The sequence below is a fragment of the Ranitomeya imitator genome, chromosome 5, assembly GCF_032444005.1.
Source record: "Ranitomeya imitator isolate aRanImi1 chromosome 5, aRanImi1.pri, whole genome shotgun sequence".
NCBI lineage: Eukaryota > Metazoa > Chordata > Amphibia > Anura > Dendrobatidae > Ranitomeya > Ranitomeya imitator.
The window spans coordinates 545,496,179-545,521,089 of NC_091286.1; the positions used below are offsets into that span (position 1 = coordinate 545,496,179).

Here is a 24,911-nt window from a genome sequence, read left to right on the forward strand (position 1 = left end):
AATCAATGGCAAGGGATACTGAAACTTAACAGTGATCTTATTAAGAAGGCGGTAATCAATACACGGTCTTAGCGAACCATCCTTCTTGGCTACAAAAAAGAACCCTGCTCCCAATGGTGACGACGATGGGCGAATATGTCCCTTCTCCAGGGACTCCTTCACATAACTGCGCATAGCGGTGTGTTCAGGTACGGACAAATTAAATAAACGACCCTTAGGGAATTTACTACCAGGAATCAAATCGATAGCACAATCACAATTCCTATGCGGAGGAAGGGCATCAGACTTGGACTCTTCAAATACATCCTGAAAGTCCGACAAGAACTCTGGGATGTCAGAAGGAATGGATGACGAAATAGACAAAAATGGAACATCACCATGTACTCCCTGACAACCCCAGCTGGTTACCGACATAGAGTTCCAATCCAATACTGGATTATGGGTTTGTAGCCATGGCAACCCCAACACGACCACATCATGCAAATTATGCAGTACCAAAAAGCGAATAACTTCCTGATGTGCAGGAGCCATGCACAAGGTCAGCTGGGCCCAGTACTGAGGCTTATTCTTGGCCAGAGGTGTAGCATCAATTCCTCTCAACGGAATAGGACACCGCAAAGGCTCCAAGAAAAATCCACAACGTTTAGCATAATCCAAATCCATCAGATTCAGGGCAGCGCCTGAATCCACAAACGCCATGACAGAATATGATGACAAAGAGCACATTAAGGTAATGGACAAAAGGAATTTGGACTGTACAGTACCAATAACGGCAGAGCTATCGAACCGCCTAGTGCGTTTAGGACAATTAGAAATAGCATGAGTAGAATCACCACAATAGAAACACAGTCTGTTCAGACGTCTGTGTTCATGCCGTTCTACTTTAGTCATAGTCCTGTCGCACTGCATAGGCTCAGGCTTACTCTCAGACAATACCGCCAGATGGTGCACAGATTTACGCTCGCGCAAGCGACGACCGATCTGAATGGCCAAGGACATAGACTCATTCAAACCAGCAGGCATAGGAAATCCCACCATTACATCCTTAAGAGCTTCAGAGAGACCCTTTCTGAACAAAGCCGCTAGTGCAGATTCATTCCACAGAGTGAGTACTGACCATTTTCTAAATTTCTGACAATATACTTCTACATCATCCTGACCCTGGCATAAAGCCAGCAGATTTTTCTCAGCTTGATCCACTGAATTAGGCTCATCGTAAAGCAATCCCAGCGCCTGGAAAAATGCATCAACATTACTCAATGCAGAATCTCCTGGTGCAAGAGAAAACGCCCAGTCCTGTGGGTCGCCGCGCAAAAAAGAAATAATAATCAAAACCTGTTGAATAGGATTACCAGAAGAATGAGGTTTCAAGGCCAAAAATAGCTTACAATTATTTCTGAAGCTCAGGAACTTAGTTCTGTCACCAAAAAAACAAATCAGGAATCGGAATTCTTGGTTCTAGCATCGATTTCTGATCAATAGTATCTTGAATCTTTTGTACATTTACAACGAGATTATCCATTGAGGAGCACAGAGCCTGAATATCCATGTCCACAGCTGTGTCCTGAAGCACTCTAATGTCTAGGGGAAAAAAAAGACTGAAGACAGAGCTAAGAAAAAAAAATGATGTCAGGATTTCTTTTTTCCCTCTATTGGAAATCATTGAAAGGCTCCTTGTACTGTTATGGCTGGCAATCAGGCAACACAGCGTGCAGTAATCAGCGCACATACAGAGATCTGGCAATAACCCAAAACAATAGGACGAGCTCTGAGACGTGGAATCTCTGTAGACTGCAGTACCTGATCTATCCTCACACAACTGGAAGCAGCAGTGGATTGCGCCTATCAACTACCTATGCAACTCGGCACTGCCTGAGGAGCTGACTAGCCTGAAGATAGAAATACAAGCCTGACTTACCTCAGAGAAATACCCCAAAGGAATAGGCAGCCCCCACATATAATGACTGTTAGCAAGATGAAAAGACAAACGTAGGAATGAAATAGATTCAGCAAAGTGAGGCCCGATATTCTAGACAGAGCGAGGATAGCAAAGAGAACTATGCAGTCTACAAAAAACCCTAAAACGAAAACCACGCAAAGGGGCAAAAAGACCCACCGTGCCGAACTAACAGCACGGCGGTGCACCCCTTTGCTTCTCAGAGCTTCCAGCAAAAGATAATAACAAGCTGGACAGAAAAAACAGAAAACAAACTAGAAGCACTTATCTAGCAGAGCAGCAGGCCCAAGGAAAGATGCAGTAGCTCAGATCCAACACTGGAACATTGACAAGGAGCAAGGAAGACAGACTCAGGTGGAGCTAAATAGCAAGGCAGCCAACGAGCTCACCAAAACACCTGAGGGAGGAAGCCCAGAGACTGCAATACCACTTGTGACCACAGAAGTGAACTCAGCCACAGAATTCACAACAGGCGGCATCCTAAGAAAGGACACAAAGCGAAAGATATTGTGGAGAAGTGAGAAACGAGATCACAGCACAAAGGAGAACCAGTAGGAGTCGTGCCCCAAGATCGGCAACATCCTACTGAGGCGCGTAGCCGGTGGCCGGAACGCCGAGGAAGTAACTGACTCTAAGCATTACTTCGAACAGCGGCAGGGCAGTTGATTACAGGTTGGCTGTCTACCTAAAATCACCTAAGCAGACATAGGGGGCAAATGTGGAGAGGGGCGTCTCTAGGGTCCCAGAATAGCTCCGAGCCTACCCGTCATACGGGTGCGTCCTATCCAGATAAACTTGGGGGACGGAGAAGAGAAAGAACTGATACAAAAGTTGTGAGGACTATCCCGTGGTGCTCAGCAGGGAAGGACTACAACACACAGGCGCTAGTTGGTAGGCACTGATTTCCACCTGCAAAGGGAACTCTGGATGTGCCTTCGGACCGGCCGGACTCAGCCAGCCCTGTTAGCAGTGCTCTGGATTGCGGATCCCGAAGCCTTCAGTAAAAGGTAAAGAGACTGCAACCCTGTGTCCTTGTTATTAACCGCGCCTCACATCATCACCACCCACACTACTTTGAAGCCCTGGGGAAGCACTTTGCCTGTGGGAAGGTATACCATCTAGCTGCCATAACACCACCCCAGTGGGCCCCAAGCAGCGTCAGTCACCCTGACCGAATACCACAGGTGGTGTCACGAAACCTTGACCGACTTTCATCACCCTTTCATTGGACGCCCCTTAGCAGGGTCACGGACTGGGTCCAGCCACCATGACATCCCTAGAGCCGAGACAGAGAGGACCGGTACCGAGTAACCTGCGGCCCTGCGTCTGGGGGCGCTCCAACTTGGCGTCACGAACAGGATCGTACTTAAGCCTGAGGAATCAGGTCATGTGTGCCTTGGAACTGTGACTGAATCGTGCTTGAACTGTGATTTATTGCAAAGACTGTGTATTGCTAACTGCCGCCAAGATTCCCGCCAAAACCGCCGCCATTGCTGTGCCACGAGGAGCACAGGAGAAGAAGTGAGCCACGTGGGAGACGCCATGGCCAGCCGACCGGGATCGGAGCGTGGGGTCGGAGCAGAGGACTCCCCCAGCTACCTAGAGAGATACCGCGGATGAGCGTCACCTGTTGGCCCCGACTTCCTGCAGGCCGGAGTGGACGAGCTCAGCGATCAACTCCGGCGGACGCAGCTGAGCACTGAGGCCGGGTGGAAGGAGACTGTTATCGGGGGCCTCACGAGACGTCTGTCGGCAGCCTCGTCTGGTCCAGAGCAAGAAAGAAGTTCCAGCGCTCCGAAGCCAGAAAGCAAGGCCCTGCCGGAAAGCGAGATACTGCAAACAGAGATGACAATGCCAAAGCACAAGGCCCCGCAGTCGGCGTTCCAGATCCCAGTGGAGACGAAGTCAGCCGACCACCAGGACCCCGTGGTGGCAGGTAAGGACGTCGACCCTGCCCCAGTGACAGAGGACCTACTGGTAGCCCCGTAGCAGTGCCACCTGCTGCCATGACTAAGACTAAAGGTACCTTCACACATAACGATATCGTTAACGATATCGTTGCTTTTGGTGACGTTGCAACGATATCGTTAAGGAAATCGCTATGTGTGACAGCGACCAACGATCAGGCCCCTGCTGGGGCTGACATCGCTGGATCGGCGTGTGTGACACCGATCCAGCGATGTCTTCACTGGTAACCAGGGTAAACATCGGGTAACTAAGCGCAGGGCCGCCCTTAGTAACCCGATGTTTACCCTGGTTTCCAGCCTAAAAGTAAAAAAAACAAACAGTACATACTTACCTACCGCTGTCTGTCCCCGGCGCTCTGCTCTGCACTCCTCCTGTACTGGCTGTGAGCGTCGGTCAGCCGGAAAGCAGAGCGGTGACGTCACCGCTCTGCTTTCCGGCCGCTGTGCTCACAGCCAGTACAAGAGGAGTGCAGAGAAGCAGAGCGCCGGGGACAGACAGCGTAGGTAAGTATGTAGTGTTTGTTTTTTTTACTTTTAGGATGGTAACCAGGGTAAGCATCGAGTTACTAAGCGCGGCCCTGCGCTTAGTTACCCGATGTTTACCCTGGTTACCGGCATCGTTGGTCGCTGGAGAGCGGTCTGTGTGACAGCTCTCCAGCGACCAAACAGCAACGCTGCAGCGATCCGGATCGTTGTCGGTATCGCTGCAGCGTCGCTTAATGTGAAGGGGCCTTAACTCTGAACTGACAAATCCTAATACTACTACCACAGTGGGCATTATTGCCGTTACTGAACCTACAGATTCGAACCCAGATTATACCTGAAAAACCGATTAATGACATTGATACCGCATCGGATGAGAAGTCGAACACAGATCTTTCCAGGCCAGGAAGTGTTCGCTACCAACTGATGCCTTGCAACCTACCGTCACGAGAATAAACCTCGAAACCCCGACAAATGTAAATAGTTAACTGTTTGTTTCCTGCTCTTTTGCTGCCTAAACCCGTAGGGGTTAGTGAATCCTCCTGAAAGCCATAGAGAGATGGTTGATAGGTCTCATGTTGTGAACCGAGAAGGAGAGATGCAGTAGGCCCAGACAAGTGGCTAGGCGGTCCTGCATATGTGAAGTCAGAGAAATAAAGAAAAAAAAAGTTAGATTTGTACTATAGCATTTTATAGTAGGCCTTTAGTGGGTTCAGCTTATACGCCCTTAAAGGAGAAGTTAAATTATTGTTCAAGATTTGCACTTAGTAGAATACCTGGCTGGGTAATAGAAATTATTTATAGTCAGTAGAGTAGAATGTTATTTAAAATATTTAAACATGTTTCTGTTTGTAACGTTCAAGTGACCTAACCTCCCATAAAGGGAAGCATTGTAATATTTACTTGTTCAAAGCATTCAAAATTTTGTATGTCTTTTTCTAATATCTATTGTTTTTCTTCTTTTCCCAGTCCGGGAGTACTGGATTTAACAGGGGGGGAGTGCAGCGCCCCAGAGTCCTAGTCATTGCAGTAATGTCGCTCTGCCACTAAGGGGAGTGATGTTATGTGTTGTGAATTCTGTTGTCAGGCTCCCTCCTGTGGTCATGAATGGTACTTCGGCTGGTTCTGTCCATGGACTTTCTCTGGTGCCTGTGGGTGTTTCTGAGTTTCCTTCCACAGGTGACGAGGCTAATTCGTTAGTGGGCTGCTCTATTTAACTCCACTTAGATCTTTGCCCCATGCCAGCTGTCAATGTTGTACTATGGCTCTAGTTCGCTCCTGGATCGTTCTGAGTTCCTGTTGCTCCAGCAGAAGCTAAGTTCCTCTGTGCTATTTTGCTTGTTTGCTATTTTTTCTGTCCAGCTTGCTTTTGTCAATATTGCCTTGCTTGCTGGAAGCTCTGGGACGCAGAGGGGCGCCTCCCGCACCGTGAGTCGGTACGGAAGGTATTTTTCCCTGCACTCTCTGCGTGGTCTTTTGTAGGTTTTTGTGCTGACCGCAAAGTAACCTTTTCTATCCTCGGTCTGTTCAGTAAGTCGGGCCTCACTTTGCTAAATCTATTTCATCTCTGTGTTTGTATTTTCATCTTTACTCACAGTCATTATATGTGGGGGGCTGCCTTTTCCTTTGGGGAATTTCTCTGAGGCAAGGTAGGCTTTGTTTTTCTATCTTCAGGGCTAGCTAGTTTCTTAGGCTGTGCCGAGTTGCATAGGGAGCGTTAGGCGCAATCCACGGCTATTTCTAGTGTGTTTTGATAGGTTTAGGGATTGCGGTCAGCAGAGTTCCCACGTCCCAGAGCTCATCCTTATTATCTGTAACTATCTGGTCCATTATTTGTCCAAACCACCGGATCATAACAGTACAGCTGGCCAAAAGTATTGATGCATCTCAATAGAGGGATAAGTGAAGCTCTGAGACCATTTTTTTTTCTTTGCAGCGTGTTCTGTCTCACTTTTCCCCTTTACCTCTGGGTGGTTCAGAACACAGGTGTAGACATGGACATTCAAGGTCTGTTCTCTTTTTATGGATAATCTCACTGCAAGGGTACAAAACATTCAAGATTTTGTGATTCAGAATCCGATGTCAGAGCCTAGGATTCCAATTCCTGATTTATTTTTTGGTGATAGATCTAAGTTCTTGAATTTCAAAAATAATTGTAAATTGTTTCTAGCTTTGAAACCTCGCTCCTCAGGTGATCCTGTTCAACAGGTAAGGATCATTATTTCCTTATTATGTGGCGACCCTCAAGACTGGGCATTTTCTCTTGCGCCAGGAGACCCGGCATTGCGTGATGTAGATGCGTTTTTCCTGGCGCTCGGATTGCTTTATGACGAACCTAATTCAGTGGATCAGGCAGAGAAAATCTTGCTGGCTCTATGTCAGGGTCAGGATGAAGCAGAGATATATTGTCAGAAGTTTAGAAAGTGGTCTGTGCTCACTCAGTGGAATGAATGTGCCCTGGCAGCTATCTTCAGAAAGGGTCTCTCTGAAGCCCTTAAAGATGTCATGGTGGGATTTCCCATGCCTGCTGGTCTGAATGAGTCTATGTCTTTGGCTATTCAGATCGATCGGCGCTTGCGTGAGCGTAAAACTGTGCACCATTTGGCGGTACTATCTGAGCATGGGCCTGAGCCTATGCAGTGTGATAGGACTTTGACCAGAGCTGAACGGCAGGAACACAGACGTCAGAATGGGCTGTGTTTTTACTGTGGTGACTCCACTCATGCTATCTCCGATTGTCCTAAGCGCACTAAGCGGTTCGCTAAGTCTGCCACCATTGGTACGGTACAGTCTAAATTTCTTTTGTCTGTTACTCTAATTTGCTCTTTGTCGTCCTATTCTGTTGTGGCATTTGTGGATTCAGGCGCTGCCCTGAATTTGATGGACTTGGAGTATGCTAGGCGCTGTGGTTTTTTCTTGGAGCCCTTGCAGTATCCTATTCCATTGAGAGGAATTGATGCTACGCCTTTGGCCAAGAATAAGCCTCAGTACTGGACCCAATGACCATGTGCATGGCTCCTGCACATCAGGAGGATATCCGTTTTTTGGTGTTGCATAATCTGCATGATGTGGTCGTTTTAGGGTTACCGTGGCTACAGGTCCATAATCCAGTATTGGACTGGAAATCTATGTCTGTGTCCAGCTGGGGTTGCCAGGGGGTACATGGTGATGTTCCATTTTTGTCAATTTCGTATTCTACTCCTTCTGAAGTTCCGGAGTTTTTGTCGGATTATCAGGATGTATTTGATGAGCCCAAAGCCAGTGCCCTACCTCCTCATAGGGATTGCGATTGTGCAATTAATTTGATTCCTGGTAGCAAGTTTCCTAAGGGCCGATTGTTCAATTTATCTGTGCCAGAACACGCCGCTATGCGGAGTTATATAAAGGAATCCTTGGAGAAAGGCCATATTCGCCCATCGTCATCACCGTTGGGAGCAGGGTTCTTTTTTGTGGCCAAGAAGGATGGTTCTTTGAGACCTTGTATTGATTACCGCCTTCTTAATAAAATTACAGTCAAATTTCAGTATCCTTTGCCGTTCCTGTCCGACTTGTTTGCTCGTATTAAAGGGGCTAGTTGGTTTACCAAGATAGACCTTCGAGGGGCGTATAATCTTGTGCGTATTAAACGGGGCGATGAATGGAAAACAGCATTTAATACGCCCGAGGGCCATTTTGAGTACCTGGTGATGCCATTCGGGCTTTCCAATGCTCCATCAGTGTTTCAGTCTTTTATGCATGACATCTTCCGAGAGTACCTGGATAAATTCCTGATTGTGTATTTGGATGATATTTTGGTCTTTTCGGATGATTGGGAGTCTCATGTGAAGCAGGTCAGAATGGTGTTCCAGGTCCTTCGTGCTAATTCCTTGTTTGTGAAGGGGTCAAAGTGTCTCTTTGGAGTTCAGAAGGTTTCATTTTTGGGGTTCATTTTTTCCCCTTCTACTGTCGAGATGGACCCTGTTAAAGTCCAGGCCATTCATGATTGGACTCAGCCGACATCTGTGAAGAGCCTGCAAAAGTTCCTGGGCTTTGCTAATTTTTATCGTCGCTTCATCGCTAATTTTTCTAGTGTTGCTAAACCGTTGACTGATTTGACCAAGAAGGGTGCTGATGTGGTCAATTGGTCTTCTGCGGCCGTGGATGCTTTTCAGGAATTAAAGCGTCGTTTTTCCTCTGCCCCTGTGTTGTGCCAGCCAGATGTTTCGCTCCCGTTTCAGGTTGAGGTTGATGCCTCTGAGATTGGGGCAGGGGCTGTTTTGTCGCAAAAAAGTTCTGATGGCTCGGGAATGAAGCCATGTGCCTTCTTTTCTAGAAAGTTTTCACCTGCTGAGCGCAATTATGATGTTGGTAATCGAGAATTGTTGGCCATGAAGTGGGCATTCGAGGAGTGGCGTCATTGGCTTGAAGGAGCCAAGCATCGCGTGGTGGTCTTGACAGATCACAAAAATTTGACTTATCTTGAGTCTGCCAAACGGTTGAATCCGAGACAGGCTCGATGGGCATTGTTTTTCTCCCGTTTTGATTTTGTGGTTTCGTACCTTCCGGGCTCTAAGAATGTGAAGGCTGATGCCCTGTCAAGGAGTTTTGTGCCTGACTCTCCGGGTGTTTCTGAGCCGGCAGGTATTCTCAAATTGGGGATAATTTTGTCTGCCATCTCCCCTGATTTGCGGCGGGTGCTGCAAAAATTTCAGGCTGATAGACCTGACCGTTGCCCAGCAGAGAAACTGTTTGTCCCTGATAACTGGACTAATAGAGTTATCTCTGAGCTTCATTGTTCGGTGTTGGCTGGGCATCCTGGAATCTTTGGTACCAGAGATTTGGTGGCTAGATCCTTTTGGTGGCCGTCTTTGTCACGGGATGTGCGTTCTTTTGTGCAGTCCTGTGGGACTTGTGCTCGGGCTAAGCCCTGCTGTTCTTGTGCTAGTGGGTTGCTTTTGCCCTTGCCGGTCCCGAAGAGGCCCTGGACGCATATTTCTATGGATTTTATTTCGGATCTCCCCGTCTCTCAAAAGATGTCAGTCATTTGGGTGGTTTGTGATCGCTTCTCTAAGATGGTCCATTTGGTACCCTTGTCTAAATTGCCTTCCTCCTCTGATTTGGTGCCATTGTTTTTCCAGCATGTGGTTCGTTTGCATGGCATCCCGGAGAACATCGTTTCGGACAGAAGTTCCCAGTTTGTTTCGAGGTTTTGGCGATCCTTTTGTGCTAGGATGGGCATTGATTTGTCTTTTTCCTCGGCTTTCCATCCTCAGACAAATGGCCAAATCGAACGAACTAACCAGACTTTGGAAACATATCTGAGATGCTTTGTTTCTGCTGATCAGGATGATTGGGTGTCCTTTTTGCTGTTGGCTGAGTTTGCCTTTAATAATCGGGCCAGCCGTTTTTCTGCAATTCTGGTTTCCATCCTCGTTTCTCTTCAGGGCAGGTTGAGTCTTCTGACTGTCCTTGTGTAGATACTGTGGTGGATAGGTTGCAGCAGATTTGGACTCATGTGGTGGACAATTTGACATTGTCCCAGGAGAAGGCTCAACGTTTCGCTAACCGCTGGCGCTGTGTGGGTCCCCGACTTCGTGTTGGGGATTTAGTTTGGTTGTCGTCTCGTTATGTTCCTATGAAGGTTTCATCTCCTAAGTTTAAGCCTCGTTTCATTGGTCCGTATACAATTTCTGAGGTTATCAATCCTGTGTCATTTCGTTTGGCCCTTCCAGATTCTTTTGCCATCCATAATGTGTTCCATAGGTCGTTATTGCGGAGATACGTGGCGCCTGTGGTTCCATCCGTTGACCCTCCTGCTCCGGTGTTGGTTGAGGGGGAGTTGGAGTATGTGGTGGAGAAGATTTTGCATTTTCGTATTTCGAGACGGAAACACCAGTACTTGGTCAAGTGGAAGGGTTATGGTCAGGAGGATAATTCCTGGGTTTTTGCCTCTGATGTTCATGCGGCCGATCTGGTTTGTGCCTTTCATTTGGCTCATCCTGGTCGGCCTGGGGGCTCTCGTGAGGGTTCGGTGACCCCTCCTCAAGGGAGGGGTACTGTTGTGAATTCTGTTGTCAGGCTCCCTCCTGTGGTCATGAATGGTACTTCGGCTGGTTCTGTCCATGGACTTTCTCTGGTGCCTGTGGGTGTTTCTGAGTTTCCTTCCACAGGTGACGAGGCTAATTCGTTAGTGGGCTGCTCTATTTAACTCCACTTAGATCTTTGCCCCATGCCAGCTGTCAATGTTGTACTATGGCTCTAGTTCGCTCCTGGATCGTTCTGAGTTCCTGTTGCTCCAGCAGAAGCTAAGTTCCTCTGTGCTATTTTGCTTGTTTGCTATTTTTTCTGTCCAGCTTGCTTTTGTCAATATTGCCTTGCTTGCTGGAAGCTCTGGGACGCAGAGGGGCGCCTCCCGCACCGTGAGTCGGTGCAGAAGGTATTTTTCCCTGCACTCTCTGCGTGGTCTTTTGTAGGTTTTTGTGCTGACCGCAAAGTAACCTTTTCTATCCTCGGTCTGTTCAGTAAGTCGGGCCTCACTTTGCTAAATCTATTTAATCTCTGTGTTTGTATTTTCATCTTTACTCACAGTCATTATATGTGGGGGGCTGCCTTTTCCTTTGGGGAATTTCTCTGAGGCAAGGTAGGCTTTGTTTTTCTATCTTCAGGGCTAGCTAGTTTCTTAGGCTGTGCCGAGTTGCATAGGGAGCGTTAGGCACAATACACGGCTATTTCTAGTGTGTTTTGATAGGTTTAGGGATTGCGGTCAGCAGAGTTCCCACGTCCCAGAGCTCATCCTTATTATCTGTAACTATCTGGTCCATTATTTGTCCAAACCACCGGATCATAACAGTTATGTCTGATTGCACTAAAGGAGTTCACCTGACCAGGTATCACAGTCATACATTACACTTCACACTCCGGCCACCAGGGGGAGCAAAAGGCACTATGTATTAGGCCACTCCTCACACTCTGGTAAAACTGGGGGTTGGATAGGAAGTTAGAGAGAACGCAGCCTGGGAGAGCTCCAGGGAGGACCTGTCAGGGGTGGGTTCCTGGCAGGTACCTAGCAGAAAGGACAGAACGTGACGGAGCCACGCCTGCAATAACTTGCGGCGGCATCCTAAGAAAGGACACGAAGCAAAGGATATTGTGGAGAAGTGAGAAACGAGATCACAGCACAAAGGAGAACCAGTAGGAGTCGTGCCCCGAGATCGGCAACATCCTACTGAGGCGCGTAGCCGGTGGCCAGAACTCTGAGGAAATAACTGACTCTAAGCATTACTTCAAACAGCGGCAGGACAGTTGATTATAGGTTGGCTGTCTACCTTACATCACCTAAGCAGACATAGGGGGCAAGCGTGGAGAGGGGCGTCTCTAGGGTCCCAGAATAGCTTCGAGCCTACCCGTCATATGGGTGCGTCCTAGCCAGATAAACTTGGGGGATGGAGAAGAGAAAGAACTGATACGAAAGTTGTGAGGACTATCCTGTGGTGCTCAGCAGGGAAGGACTACAACACACAGGCGCTAGTTGGTAGGCACTGATTTCCACCTGCAAAGGGAACTCTGGATGTGCCATCGGACTAACCGGACTCAGCCAGCCTTGTTAGCAGTGCTCTGGATTGCGGATCCCGAAGCCTTCAGTAAAAGGTAAAGAGACTGCAACCCTGTGTCCTCATTATTAACCGCGCCTCACATCATCACCACCCACACTACTAGGAAGCCCTGGGGAAGCACTTCACCTGTGGGAAGGTATACCATCTAGCTGACATAACACCATCCCAGTGGGCCCCAAGCAGCGTCGGTCACCCTGACCGAATACCACAGGTGGCGTCACGAAACCTTGACCGACTTTCATCACCCTTTCATTGGACGCCCCTTAGCAGGGTCACAGACTGGGTCCTGCCACCGTGACATCCCTAGAGCCGAGACAGAGAGGACCGGTACCGAGTAACCCGCGGCCCTGCGTCTGGGGGCGCTCCACTAACATACTTGCAAAAGGGTTTTCAAGGGTATTCTAATCATCCATTAGCCTTCTAACACAGTTAGCAAACACAAAGTACCATAAGAACACTGGAGTGATGGTTGTTGGAAATGGGCCTCTATACACCTATGATGATATTGCATTACAAACCAGATGTTTGGAGCTAGAACAGTAATTTACCACATTAACAATGCATAGAGTGTATTTCTGAATCATTTAATGTTAGCTTCATTGGAAAAAACTGTGCTTTTCTTCCAAAAATAAGGATATTTCTAAGTGACCCTAAACTTTTGAACGTTAGTGTAAACTAGGCCAACCAATAGATGGTGTAAAGTTAGACATGAAAAAGATGCCAAAGCTACTATGATAAATCTGTCATAGGTTTATGATGTCTATGCATTACACAGGTTTAGTAAACATGACCCATTACATTTTTACTAAGCTACTACTGCTGTAAGAACTAAGGGTTACATATTATAATAAAGTTATGCTTTTTTTTATACTTTTTAGATACATTTTCAGCTATTTTAAATTTTTGCTTGAAATCACTCTAAATGTTCAAGATTTCTGCTTGCAGTCACTGTGGGACTTGATTATAGACTGTTCGGGACAAACATTTATCCAGGTGATGTGATGATTGCACAGATATATGGCTACGGTTTTGATGACTGTGCTGATACTGTAACGAGCAGTACAGCTTACATGGAAATGGCAACAAGCAGAGGTACGGACAGCCATAAGGAAGAGATACAGAAAATATATTAGGAATAAATTGATAACTAGATTTAACCATTTGAGGGTGTGTCCCTACACAGTCTGACCTTGTCCAATCAATGAGGGGTGACAATGTCAGATTATGTAGTGACACACCCCTTTGTCTAGGAGACTGGCAACACCCAGTTGTCTATTTGTTAACATGTATATAATAGAGGAATAATACAATGTAGAGTTTCTGAGAAAAGATGATCCAGAATTGTTAGTTGAGGGGCAATACTAGTATTAGCTAACACTGACATTAGACCTGTGAGGGTCTTTTTAACCCCTTGGCACATATAGACATAACTGTACATCAGTGCTGGGTCCATAGGTGTGCTGTCGACTCAAGAGCTGAACGCACTCCTCGTGCGGCAGATACTGGCTTGTGTTACATAGCTGGCATCATCTGTTTAACAGCAGTGAACTGAGCTGGCTCTGATCATTGCTGGTTAACTATATAGATGTCACAGGTCTCTAAAAAAATGTTAAAAAAGTGAACAAAACATTTTATATAAGCAGAAATGCCAGCTTAACACGCAAAAGTTAAGCAATCATACAGCTCTTTGAAAAATAAATAAAAAAGATCCTTTTATATATTTTTTATAAAGTGTAGAAAACATTTTTAACCACTAAATTAAAAAAAAAACTATTAAAGTTAGGTACTGCTGCATTCATACTAATGTGAATAATCCTATTGCCAGGTCATTTTTACCATACGATGAATGCCTCCAAAACAATAGCAGAATTGCATTTTTTTCACCATTGCATCCAACTTGGAATTATTTTACATGCTAACGTGCCTTGTGTCATTCAAAATTACATCTTGTGCCAAAAAAACCCCCAAGCCATCATATGGCTGTATCAATATATCGATAGTAAAAAGAGTTATAGCTCTTGGAAGAGCTGGAGAAGGGATTAAAGTTAATGTAGTACCCTTCAAGAATACCAAGGCTTTGTGTGTTACTCAGCTCACAGTCAAACTTTAAAAAAAATAAATTATAAACTATTTTTTTTCTAGAAATTTAGATGAATTATGGATGCAGATAGAGTTGAAAGCAATGATGGATCAAGGAGCCTTCAGCTCTGTGTCCCATCCTTATCCCTGTGTGTCTGAGAGACTGACGTCTTCACACCCACTGTGAGAAGCTTCAGACTACATGATGCAGACATGGAAATAGCAGGGGAGAAGTGAGTAGTTTTCCTTTTATTCTTGTTTCTTTCCAGTGACTACATGCATGGGGACATACTGTGAATGGTTATATTCTGTGCATAGGGATGTATTGTGGGGTCATCATACGATGTGGGGGCACTCTGGAGGCATCATACTTTACAGGGGAGTACTGTGTGGTTATGTTACTGTGCATTTGAAATGTAATGTGATGGAATTCTCAAGGGGGTTAATGCTGTGTTTGGCGGGCTTTTTTTGTAGGCATCATACATTATTGGTGTCTTTAAAGGGGCATAGTAGTGCATTGGATCACTAAGGGGCCTCAATGGGAGCAAAAGTAGTTTGTAATTGTCGAAGAGTTGGAAGTTCTGCCTTTTTGTGACCACACCTATGAGCCATGACTCCAGGAAACACTTTTTTGTTTGGCGAAGGGAGGGCCCTATTTGGAATTTGGCTATGGGGCCTCATGATTTCTGTTTGCGTCTTTGGTTGAAACATACCTATGTGCATGGTCCTATGGCCCTATAGACTGCATGGCAGAGGAATCAAAGTTTTAATTCACTTTCCCAATCTTTCCCCCTCTACTCATGAGTGATGGTTGTAGGAGTCTCCTATTTAGATGTTACAGTCATCTCTGTATGATATGGCTAGCAGAGAAGAGGGGTTGCACCAGCATTTGTGGTCGCAGGGTTGGAGGGATTGAAACTTTGAGTCCTCGGTCATAGAACCTACATGACCAAGCATATAGAAATGTTTCATCTACTCTCCAATCCCCAGTAAAGCAGTGTCTGAAGTCTTGATGGGTTAAAACAGGCTCCTTTTAATGCTATAGCTTTTCAATTATTCAGTTTTCAGGTGTTCGGCGAAGAAAACATGACTGTGGAAGTAAAAATCAATCACCTCTCCTCACTGTGCACGTGCCTCTCATGTTCCCAGGTCCGATTTGGTGAATAGTCCCATTCAACCTCTTCTGCTGCAATGTAATATGTTTGTGTATAGAAAAAGCCTTTTGAAGACTCCTGTTTGCCACATGACTGAACCCTGTAGCGCTGTCTCATTCCTCCTGTGTAATGGTCTGTAGTCATACATTCAACATTAAAAACACCTGAGAAGACAAAAATAGACAAGTGTAGTTCTTGCAAGTGTATGTGACATTAAAGTGAACCTGTCGGCAGGATTGTGCACAGTAACCTACAGACAGTGCCAGGTTGGCGCCGTTATACTGATTACAATGATACCTTGGCTGATGAAATCCGTCTTGTGGTTGTTGTTTAATCTTTATTTTTAGTTTTCCGTTAATGATATGCTCAAGCTCCGGGGCGGCCTGTGGGGGGATCTTCTTGTGGTGTTCCGCTTACATATTCATTTAATTATGAATGGATTTAATCAACCCAGGTATCATTTTAATCAGTTTAACAGCGCCAACCTTACACTGTGTGTAGTTTACTGGGCACAATCCTGCTGACAGGTTTGCTGTAAGGCCAAGTTCAGACAGCTGTTCCAAATCTCAGGCTGGTTTCCAGTAATTGCGGATGTGCAGCTCTATGTTCTCTTACATATATCTGACAAGGATATACAGGAGAATGCCACAATCGGCCCTTTTGTCCTGTGAAGAGTGCTGTGAGCTAACCCTAGATATTTCATGCACCTAATTTAGTCTGTAAGCCTTTTCATTTGACAAAAACTTGTCCAAGTATGGTCTGATTTGTTGACCAAACTTGTCCATTCATGTGAACAGGTCAGTTTAAAAAAACAAAAAATTGGGACAATATAGAAATGCCATTCATGTTGCCTCAATGTATTATCTGTTTTTCACTGACTTATTCATCAGTTTTTTATCATACGAGAAAAACAAATGACACAAGGACAAAAATGGATGAAAATCACATCCCCTACATACGTGAAAATTGGTTGTTTTTCTCTTGGGTACAAAGAGGAAAAAAAAAATAGGAAGCGTAAATTTAGTCCAAGGTGTCGTCACTCAAACTTTTTTGAGGTATTCAAAACCAAGTAATTTTTCAACCAAAAATGGCAACAGGAAACATTGCTCTTTCAGGGGAGTTATACTTTTCCCGAAGCAGTAATGTAGAGTTTTGGAAAAGTTTTTTCCTGATGCGTTCTTTGCAGTCTTCTTTATCAATGCGAAGTTTGCAAAGATTTTATTTCAGGTTATTTCAAAGTAATTACATGCACTTTTTTTCCACCAGACATTTGTCAAAACTTCTTTAAGGAAAGTAAAGCTCAATAAACTCCTTATGTTAACATCAAAATGTTTTATGCAAATTAATGTATAGGAAGAGTTTTTCAGGTGTTTTAGTGGTGTGTTTTTTGAGGAGAATTCTGGATCCATTCAGAAAACTCCTGAAAATCCTGTGTGAACATAGCCATATCTACTGTTTGTATATCGTGATTGTACGCAGGAACTTATTGGCGGATACTGCTGACTTTGATCTATTGTATATCATCTTTTTTTACAAAAACTTCACCTAAGGTCTCATTTAGACAGCTGTGAGTCATGTGAAAATCGCCGATGAAACACTGATGGTAAAAACCAACACTGACCAAACAATGATGAAACTCTAACCAATTTGTGATTATGTAAAAATCTCGGCTGTCTGAATGAGACCCCAAGCATAAAATGTATAGATTATGTGATTATCTTCTATTTTTTTTTAAACTCTGTTTATTAAATGCATAGTAGTAAATACAGTCAATGATATCCAACAAATACCATGAATTCAACATTTAACCCCCCAAAAAAAGAAAAGAAAAAACAACCCCTCCCTCCCATCCCCACTGTGTGCGAACTGAATTCTCACATAATGTCAATGACTATGGTATTGGAACCTGTTTATGAAGTGTCTCAAGTAAGTTTCATGAGATGAAGTGTTTCCTCAATCTATCTTTAGTGTTGTCTGGTAATGTGGGAATGAACGACACCCATCTTTCGAAGAATTTCCCGGTCAATTATCTTCTTTTTGATATCTTGCTACCTCAGGGCGGTTTCACACGTCAGTGCCTCCGGTACGTGTAGTGACAGTTTTCTCACGTACCAGAGACACTGACACACGTAGACCCATTCAAATGAATGGGTCTGTGCACCTGTCAGCGTGTTTTCACCGTGTGTCTGTGTGCAAAACACAGACATGTCCGTTTTTTTACAGGCAGCACGTACCGCAATAGGTCCCGCACACGTGCACACGGAGAATAGTGTACACTTTCCTCCGTGTGCACGGCCGGCTGCGGGAGAAACAGCGCTACTGTAAGCGCTGTTCCCCTGCGTGTGGTGCTGAAGCCAGCTGTCATCCACTTTCCCCTGCTTGGCTGAAAGCAGCGCGAGCAGAGGTGAAGGGATGAAAGGCAACCCGACATGCGGTCCCCCCTATATTTTCCAACCAACTCAGCAAAACTCACAGGTGCGGGCTGCTATTCTCAGGCTGGAAAGGGGCAATGGCTATGGCCTCCAGCCTTAAAAAAGCAGCCCGCAGCTGCCCAGAAAAGGCGCATCTATCAGCCGTCTTCAGCACCACACGCAGGAGACAGCAGATTACGGTAGCGCTGCTTCCTGGCGGCAGTTCATGTGGTCCTGATGCGGCACACAGGCAGCACATGGATGTACTACGTGAGCACACAGACACATGGACATGGATATCTCTGGTACCGGAAATATCTGGACGTGTAAAACTGCCCTTACTAGACATTTGACCTCCTGGTGCATTATTTCCAGGTTTGACTATTTGCAAGATTTAAAAAAATGATAAATTGTAATATATACCTATAATTTGCAGCAGAGGAGCACATACCATGGATGTACTAATGCAATCATTCCCTGTAACTTACCTTCATTGTCCGGAGTCATTATTACTGAGTATGAGATGTGTGGAAATAAGCTAGCGACATCCCTTGTGGTATCATGGAGGCGAATGGTATTTCCAGTAAAGTGTATCCCATGCATGTCGACCTCGGAGCCTAGTCCCAGCAGATGCCAACGGATTGAGTCTCCTTTACACATGTCTAGCCCCGGCTGATTTCCATACATGTATCCATTGATTGCTATTCACAGGGCACAATATAACCATTAGAGGTGGAAGATAGTAGATAAAGTATAAAAATGCACTAGCGCCCAAAGAGACGGTGGGGAGGAGGTACTATAATCTGCTGGTAGATCTATGAGTCCGATGTGATGGCCCATAAATGAGGAAAACTAAGATAAATGAATAAATGATACTGCCCTACTAACTGTATGCCTATACTAATTACCATTGATTAATCTACCTGGCGGTATAGCAATGACTGTTTACCAGCTCCACTATATCTTACTGGTAAAACGGACTTCCAACTATATAGAGAAACAATATCTAGTTATCCTCTTAGTTAATGTCTCTATGGGAAGTATCATTTTACTGGCATAGTGCATTCTTATTGTGAATTTCATACCATACGAGAATTACTACATATACCAATTTCTATTGTGTGTGCTCCTCTTCTTAATTTTCCGCTCATTTCAAGTCTATTAGTGCGACAGTATCATTTATTCATTGATCATGGAAGATAGTACATGTTATTCTGAGTGAGGTGTTAGTTTTTGAACAGGTACAAGTATTAAAGATCTAAAACAGATATGACTCCAGAGTAATTGTTAGGTTAGTTTCACACTACCTTATGCCTCTTTTGTTGCTTTCGTCAGAGGCTTTTTTTCTAAAGCCAAGAAAAAAAGGTATCCAGACAGTCTGTTGAAAAAACAACGGAGTCCAAAGTTTATGCTGGACGCTGTAGCGCAGTCTGCTAGGCCTTTATATCCGGCATAAAAGATGGACATTGGTGGAATAGAAGTTGAACGTTGCTGACATTGGACTGTGTTTGCCTCATATACTCAATGGCTCCGTCGGGGATTCACCTAAATCTCGTTTTTCTGGGCTTCAGACAGAACTCCCTGATGGTGACAGTAAGAGGCACTAACGTTGTGTGAACGTAGCCTTAAACAGATAGCATGTTATGCCATTTGTAAGATATAAAAAATTATAAATAGAAAAAACCCACAAATTGCTGTTCAGACCTAGAGCGTGTCCACTTCTATAATCAGATCTTGCTAAAAATGATTTAATAATTGATATAAAGCAAGTTAATAATAACGCTTAGTAAACACTCACAGTGCATCATATTAGATTCCTGAAAATTTGGATCTTCCTGGTCCACACTATGAGGGCTGCTTGTAAATCGCTCAATGTTCTCTTCCAGATACCAGCTCTTATTTTCATCAAATACGTTAGGCATAATGAAGTAATTGTGAGCGATCCCTCTCTGTAATCATATGAACTTCTTTACAATCACATCTGAACAAAATCTAAGGTTATTTTACAAAACAGTAATGTCCTGGGGTGCCAACAAAAAAATCAGAAGCCCAAATGGGACTATAGGGCCTGGCCTATCCCTGAAAACCAACTCAATAGTATTATCCCTCCTCCACCACTAAAATTTACTATTGGCACAAAGAAGTTAGGCAGTTAAAGTTCTCACATTTGCCAAACGCATTCATCAGATAGATCAGTGTTTCTTAACTCCAGTCCTCAAGACCCCACAACAAGTCATGTTTTCAGGATTTCCTTAGTATTGCACAGGTGATAATTTCATCACCTGCTCAAGCATTAATTCCATCGCCTATGCAATACTAAGGAAATCCTGAAAACATGACCTGTTATGGGGTCTTGAGGACTGGAGTTGAGAAACACTGAGATAGATGGAGAATCGTGATTCATCACTCCACAAAAAATGTTTCCCCTCCTCCAGTGTCCAAAGGTATCGTACTTTTCACCACTCCATCTGACACATGGCATTGTGCTTGGTGATGTAAGGCTTGTATGCAATTACTCACCCAGACTTTCCTAGTGCAGTTTTTGTGCTGATGTTAATATCAGAAAAGGATACGGTAAGAAAAGGTAAGAAAACACGGCACTCAGTAGATATGAGGGTTGGCGGTGCTCAAGTAGGGTGTCCACCCCGTATATTAAAGATGAATGAAACTTGGCACTCAATTTTTGAGAAGAAAAGCTTCTTAGTTTATGGATGCATCCAGACAAACAAAACCGCTAAACGTTTTCGGTCCACACCGGACCTTCGTCAGAGCGTTTCTTAGACATTGACTAGTAAATATATAAAAATAAACATAGTGTCACATGATGCAGAAGTATACGTCATATAATGCAACAATGAAAAATCAACCTAACGGTGAAAAAACAAAAGGCAAACATATACGTGATGCTCCATCTGGGGTAGGGAGACATGTGCCAGAGAGATGAATCTATCCAGAATAAACGGTGCTCCGTGCGAGGTGGAGATATGGTCGGTGCTGAGATACTGAATAAGGGAAATAACAATCGTGCTGGAGATGAGAGGACACTGGTGATGGTGTGACCTCAGGACAAGGAGGTCTAGCTAAGTACGGTAAAAGGATACAACACAGAAATGTACTATACAGATATGAGAAGCGCAGACATGTGGTACAGAATACGCCTCCAGTGAAGCTATGTGGAATAGCATGGTGGATGATCTAACGTGAGGACCTAGAGAAATAAAGGATACGTGAGTCTGTGCACATAAATCTAGCTGGGCACACCAGAAAATAGGGAGAAAATAAGGAAAAACAAAGGGAAGACCAAAAAGGTGAAGAGGAGAAAAGAAAAGACAAGGTAGAATGGGTCCTTAGAGAGAGAAATAGGAAAGTAATATAACTACTGCCTGAGGGAGACTGCCTAAAATGGAGCTATACACAGAGGAGAGGTCATAGAGTAAATGGGAGCATAAAAACTACCTGGATGAGGAAGCTAATAAGCCTGAATGAGCGTCAGCCAGAGCACGGGATATAGGAGCTGCAGTCTGCTAAAAAAAAAAAAGCCAGAGCCGAGGGAAAGGGTTAAACCCTTTAGCGTACTTAGCTAGACCTCCTTGTCCTGAGGTCACACCATCACCAGCGTCCTCTCATCTCCAGCACGATTGTTATTTCTTTTATTCAGTATCTCAGCACGGACCATATCTCCACCTCGCACGGAGCACCGTTTATTCTGGATAGATTCATCTCTCTGGCACATGTCTCCCTACCCCAGATGGAGCATCACGTATATGTTTGCCTTTTGTTTTTTCACCGTTAGGTCAATTTTTCATGCATCAATAAACTAAGAAGCTTTTCTTCTCAAAAATTGAGTGCCAAGTTTCATTCATCTTTAATATCAGAAAAGGTTTGCACTCTTCTTTCTCTTCTTTTATTGAGTCAGACGGTTAGCAACGTTTAAGCATTTTACTTAGTCACTCCGCTCTGTAACTTTGCATGGCCCATCCTCAATATTTGGACCATCAACCGTTTATGTTAATTGTTATAGAGCATAGATGTCAAACTCAGGCCCGCGGGCCAAATCATTGTAATTGTAAGTGGGCCGCAAGAAGATACCAAATGTCTAATTAAGCTGGCCTGCCGTGAGACAGCGCATGATAATACTACAAATCTAACATCTCCGGTCCAGCACACTCTTTGGCTGTTTACAACGCAATACATTATAATGCGCTCTCCAGCAATCACCTGAGCCCGAAGTTCCATCCTCCTCTCCGTACATGAGCATGCTCTCCCACACACCTCATAGCACCTACTACCCTCTGTCTCCTGGACAAGATGATCACAGGTATGCCATGGACTCGGTCATGCCATGGTTAATTTTATTGCCCTATTTGGTCATGTATTCTCCATTTTGTTTTTTTGCACATTGTTATCCATTCCCTAGGTATTGGAATCTTACCCTTTTTGATCACTTCCTAACATCCTAACTCTGTGAATATTTTTGTTTCAGTGCTGTTTATTTACTTCTGATGTTCTCTACTTCCCTATTTTCCCTTCTATTTGAGAGTCGCTACACCATTTGCATTCTCCTGTATACTGCAGTCTACCATCCCCCAACCCTAACTTCTCCTCCAGTATTGGGGTTATCACTTCTCTAGGCAAATTCCCCCATTCCATTCCCCCCACACACTTTTTTCTCTGTCGCGATTATTGTTATTCCGTTACATGTATTCATCCCATGTACTGGAATGTCTCCATTTTGTCATTAGCATTTATTGTATATATATATATATATATATATATATATATATATATATATGTATATATATATATATATATATATATATGTATATATATATATATATATATATATATATATATATATATATATATTATTATAGCGCCATTTATTCCATGGCGCTTTACATGTGAGGAGCAGTATGCATAGTAAAAAACAAGTACAGTAATCTTAATCAATATAATTCATGACTAGTATATGGGGAAAGAGGACCCTGCCCGCGAGGACTGACAATCTACAAGGGATGGGTGAGAATACAGTATGCGAGGGTAAAGCTGGTCGTGCAGCTGTTTGGTCTATCGGTGGTTACTGCAGGTTGTAGGCTTGTCGGAAGAGGTGAGTCTTCAGGTTCTTTTTTAAGGTTTCCAAGGCAGGCGAGAGTCTGATGTGTTGTGGTAGAGAGTTCAAGAGTAGGGGGGATGCACGGGAGAAATCTTGTATGCGATTGTGGGAAGATGGAGATAAGAGGGGAGTATAGAAGATGATCTTGTGAGGATCAGAGGTTGAGTGCCGGTAAGTACCGGGAGACGAGGTCACAGATGTATGGAGGAAACATGTTGTGGATGGCTTTGTATGTCATGGTTAGAGTTTTGTACTGGAGTCTCTGGGTAATGGGGAGCCAGTGAAGGGATTGACAGAGGGGAGAGGCCGGGGAATAGCGGGGGGACAGGTGGATTAGTCAGGCAGCAGAGTTTAAAATAGATTGGAGGGGTGCGAGAGTGTTAGAGGGGAGGCCACAGAGCAGGACGTTGCAGTAGTCAAGGCGGGAGATGATGAGGGCATGGACTAGGGTTTTTGCAGATTCTTGGTTTAGGAATGTACGGATCCGGGAAACATTTTTGAGTTGAAGTCGGCAGGAAGTGGAAAGCACTTGGATATGTGGTTTGAAGGAGAGATCAGAGTCAAGGATTACCCCGAGGCAGCGAGCTTGTGGGACTGGGGAGAGTGGGCAGCCATTTACTTTAATGGATAGGTCTGTTGGGGGAGTCGAGTGAGATGGGGGAAAGATGATGAATTCTGTTTTGTCCAGATTAAGTTTTAGAAATCTAGCGGAGAAGAAGGATGAAATAGCAGACAGACATTGTGGGATTCTGGCTAGCAGGATGGTGATATCTGGTCCAGAGATGTAGATCTGTGTGTCGTCGGCATACCTTGCAGGACTCCGACAGATAGGGAGTGAAGTGAGGAGGTGGTGTGCGAGTGGGAGGCGCTGAACGTCCGGTCTGTTGGGTACGACGAAATCCAAGATAGGGCCAAGTAAGTGATGCCAAGAGAGGAGAGGGTCTGTAGTAGTAGAGAATGGTCCACTGTGTCAAAGGCAGAGGACAGGTCTAGGAGGAGGACAGAGAAGTGCCGCTTGCTTTGGCAGTTAATAGGTCATTGGTGACTATAGTTAGGGCACTTTCAGTGGAGTGATGCGGCCAGAAGCCAGATTGAAAGCGGTCGAAGAGGGAACAGGAAGAGAGGTGGGAGGACAGTTCAAGATGGAAGTGTTGTTCCAGTAGTTTTTGGTTGTTGATTGGAGAGGGAAGGGGTGCTGATTGTGTATATACAGTTAGGTCCATATATATTTGGACAGAGACAACATTTTTCTAATTTTGGTTATAGACTTTTCCACTATGAATTTTAACCACCGCAGTGAAGGCCTAACAGAGCACCAAAAAGGAGGAAACACAGCATCTGGTGATGTCCATGAGTTCAAGACTTCAGGCAGTCAATGCCAACAAAGGGTTTTCAACCAGGTACTAAAAATGAACATTTTATTTAAAATTATTGAATCTGTCCAATTACTTTGGGTCCCTTTAAAAACAGGGTGGCACATGTTAAGGAGCTGAAACTAATAAACCCTTCATCCAATTTTAATGTGGATACTCTCAAATGATAGCTGAAAGTCTGAACTTCAACTGCATCTGAATTGTTTTGTTTGAAATTCATTGTGGTAATGTCTATAACCAAAATTAGAAAAATGTTGCCTCTGTCCAAATATATATGGACCTAACTGTATACTGTATATATATACACACAATCAACAGACACAGCCCTGGCACACCAGCCTGACCAAAGAACTGAGACGGGCTAGCAGGGTTGCTGAGCAGAGATGGAAAAGATCCCACTCCAACGAGCACTTCATCACATTCAAACAGTCCCTCGCTACTTTCAAGGCCAAACTCAATGCAGCAAAATCAACCTACTTCTCATCTCTCATATCCTCCCTGTCTCACAACCCTAAATGGTTATTCAACACTTTCAATTCTCTCCTGGAGGTGCTAGAGGTGCTACCAGGAGACCAGTGTTATGAACAGGTGATTCAGAACCATAATGGACCTAGTGGTTAAGAGCACACAAAGTGACCTGATAGTTACTAACATAGGACATAGTAACATAGTAACATAGTAACATAGTTAGTAAGGCCGAAAAAAGACATTTGTCCATCCAGTTCAGCCTATATTCCATCATAATAAATACCCAGATCTACGTCCTTCTACAGAACCTAATA

General features: G+C 44.5%; 1 protein-coding gene across 3 annotated transcripts in view; it reads right to left on the reverse strand.

The window, feature by feature from the left end:
* The window catches only part of CP (ceruloplasmin), a 297,764-nt gene that overhangs the window by 65,749 nt on the left and 207,104 nt on the right, over positions 1-24,911 (reverse strand). For all 3 annotated transcript variants that reach the window (XM_069727615.1, XM_069727616.1, XM_069727617.1), the window contains 3 exons: positions 19,442-19,592; positions 18,132-18,344; positions 15,192-15,396 (listed from right to left, as the gene is read on the reverse strand). In XM_069727615.1, coding sequence (XP_069583716.1) covers positions 15,192-15,396; positions 18,132-18,344; positions 19,442-19,592 — 569 coding nt within the window. The remainder of the gene's footprint in view (positions 1-15,191; positions 15,397-18,131; positions 18,345-19,441; positions 19,593-24,911) is intronic.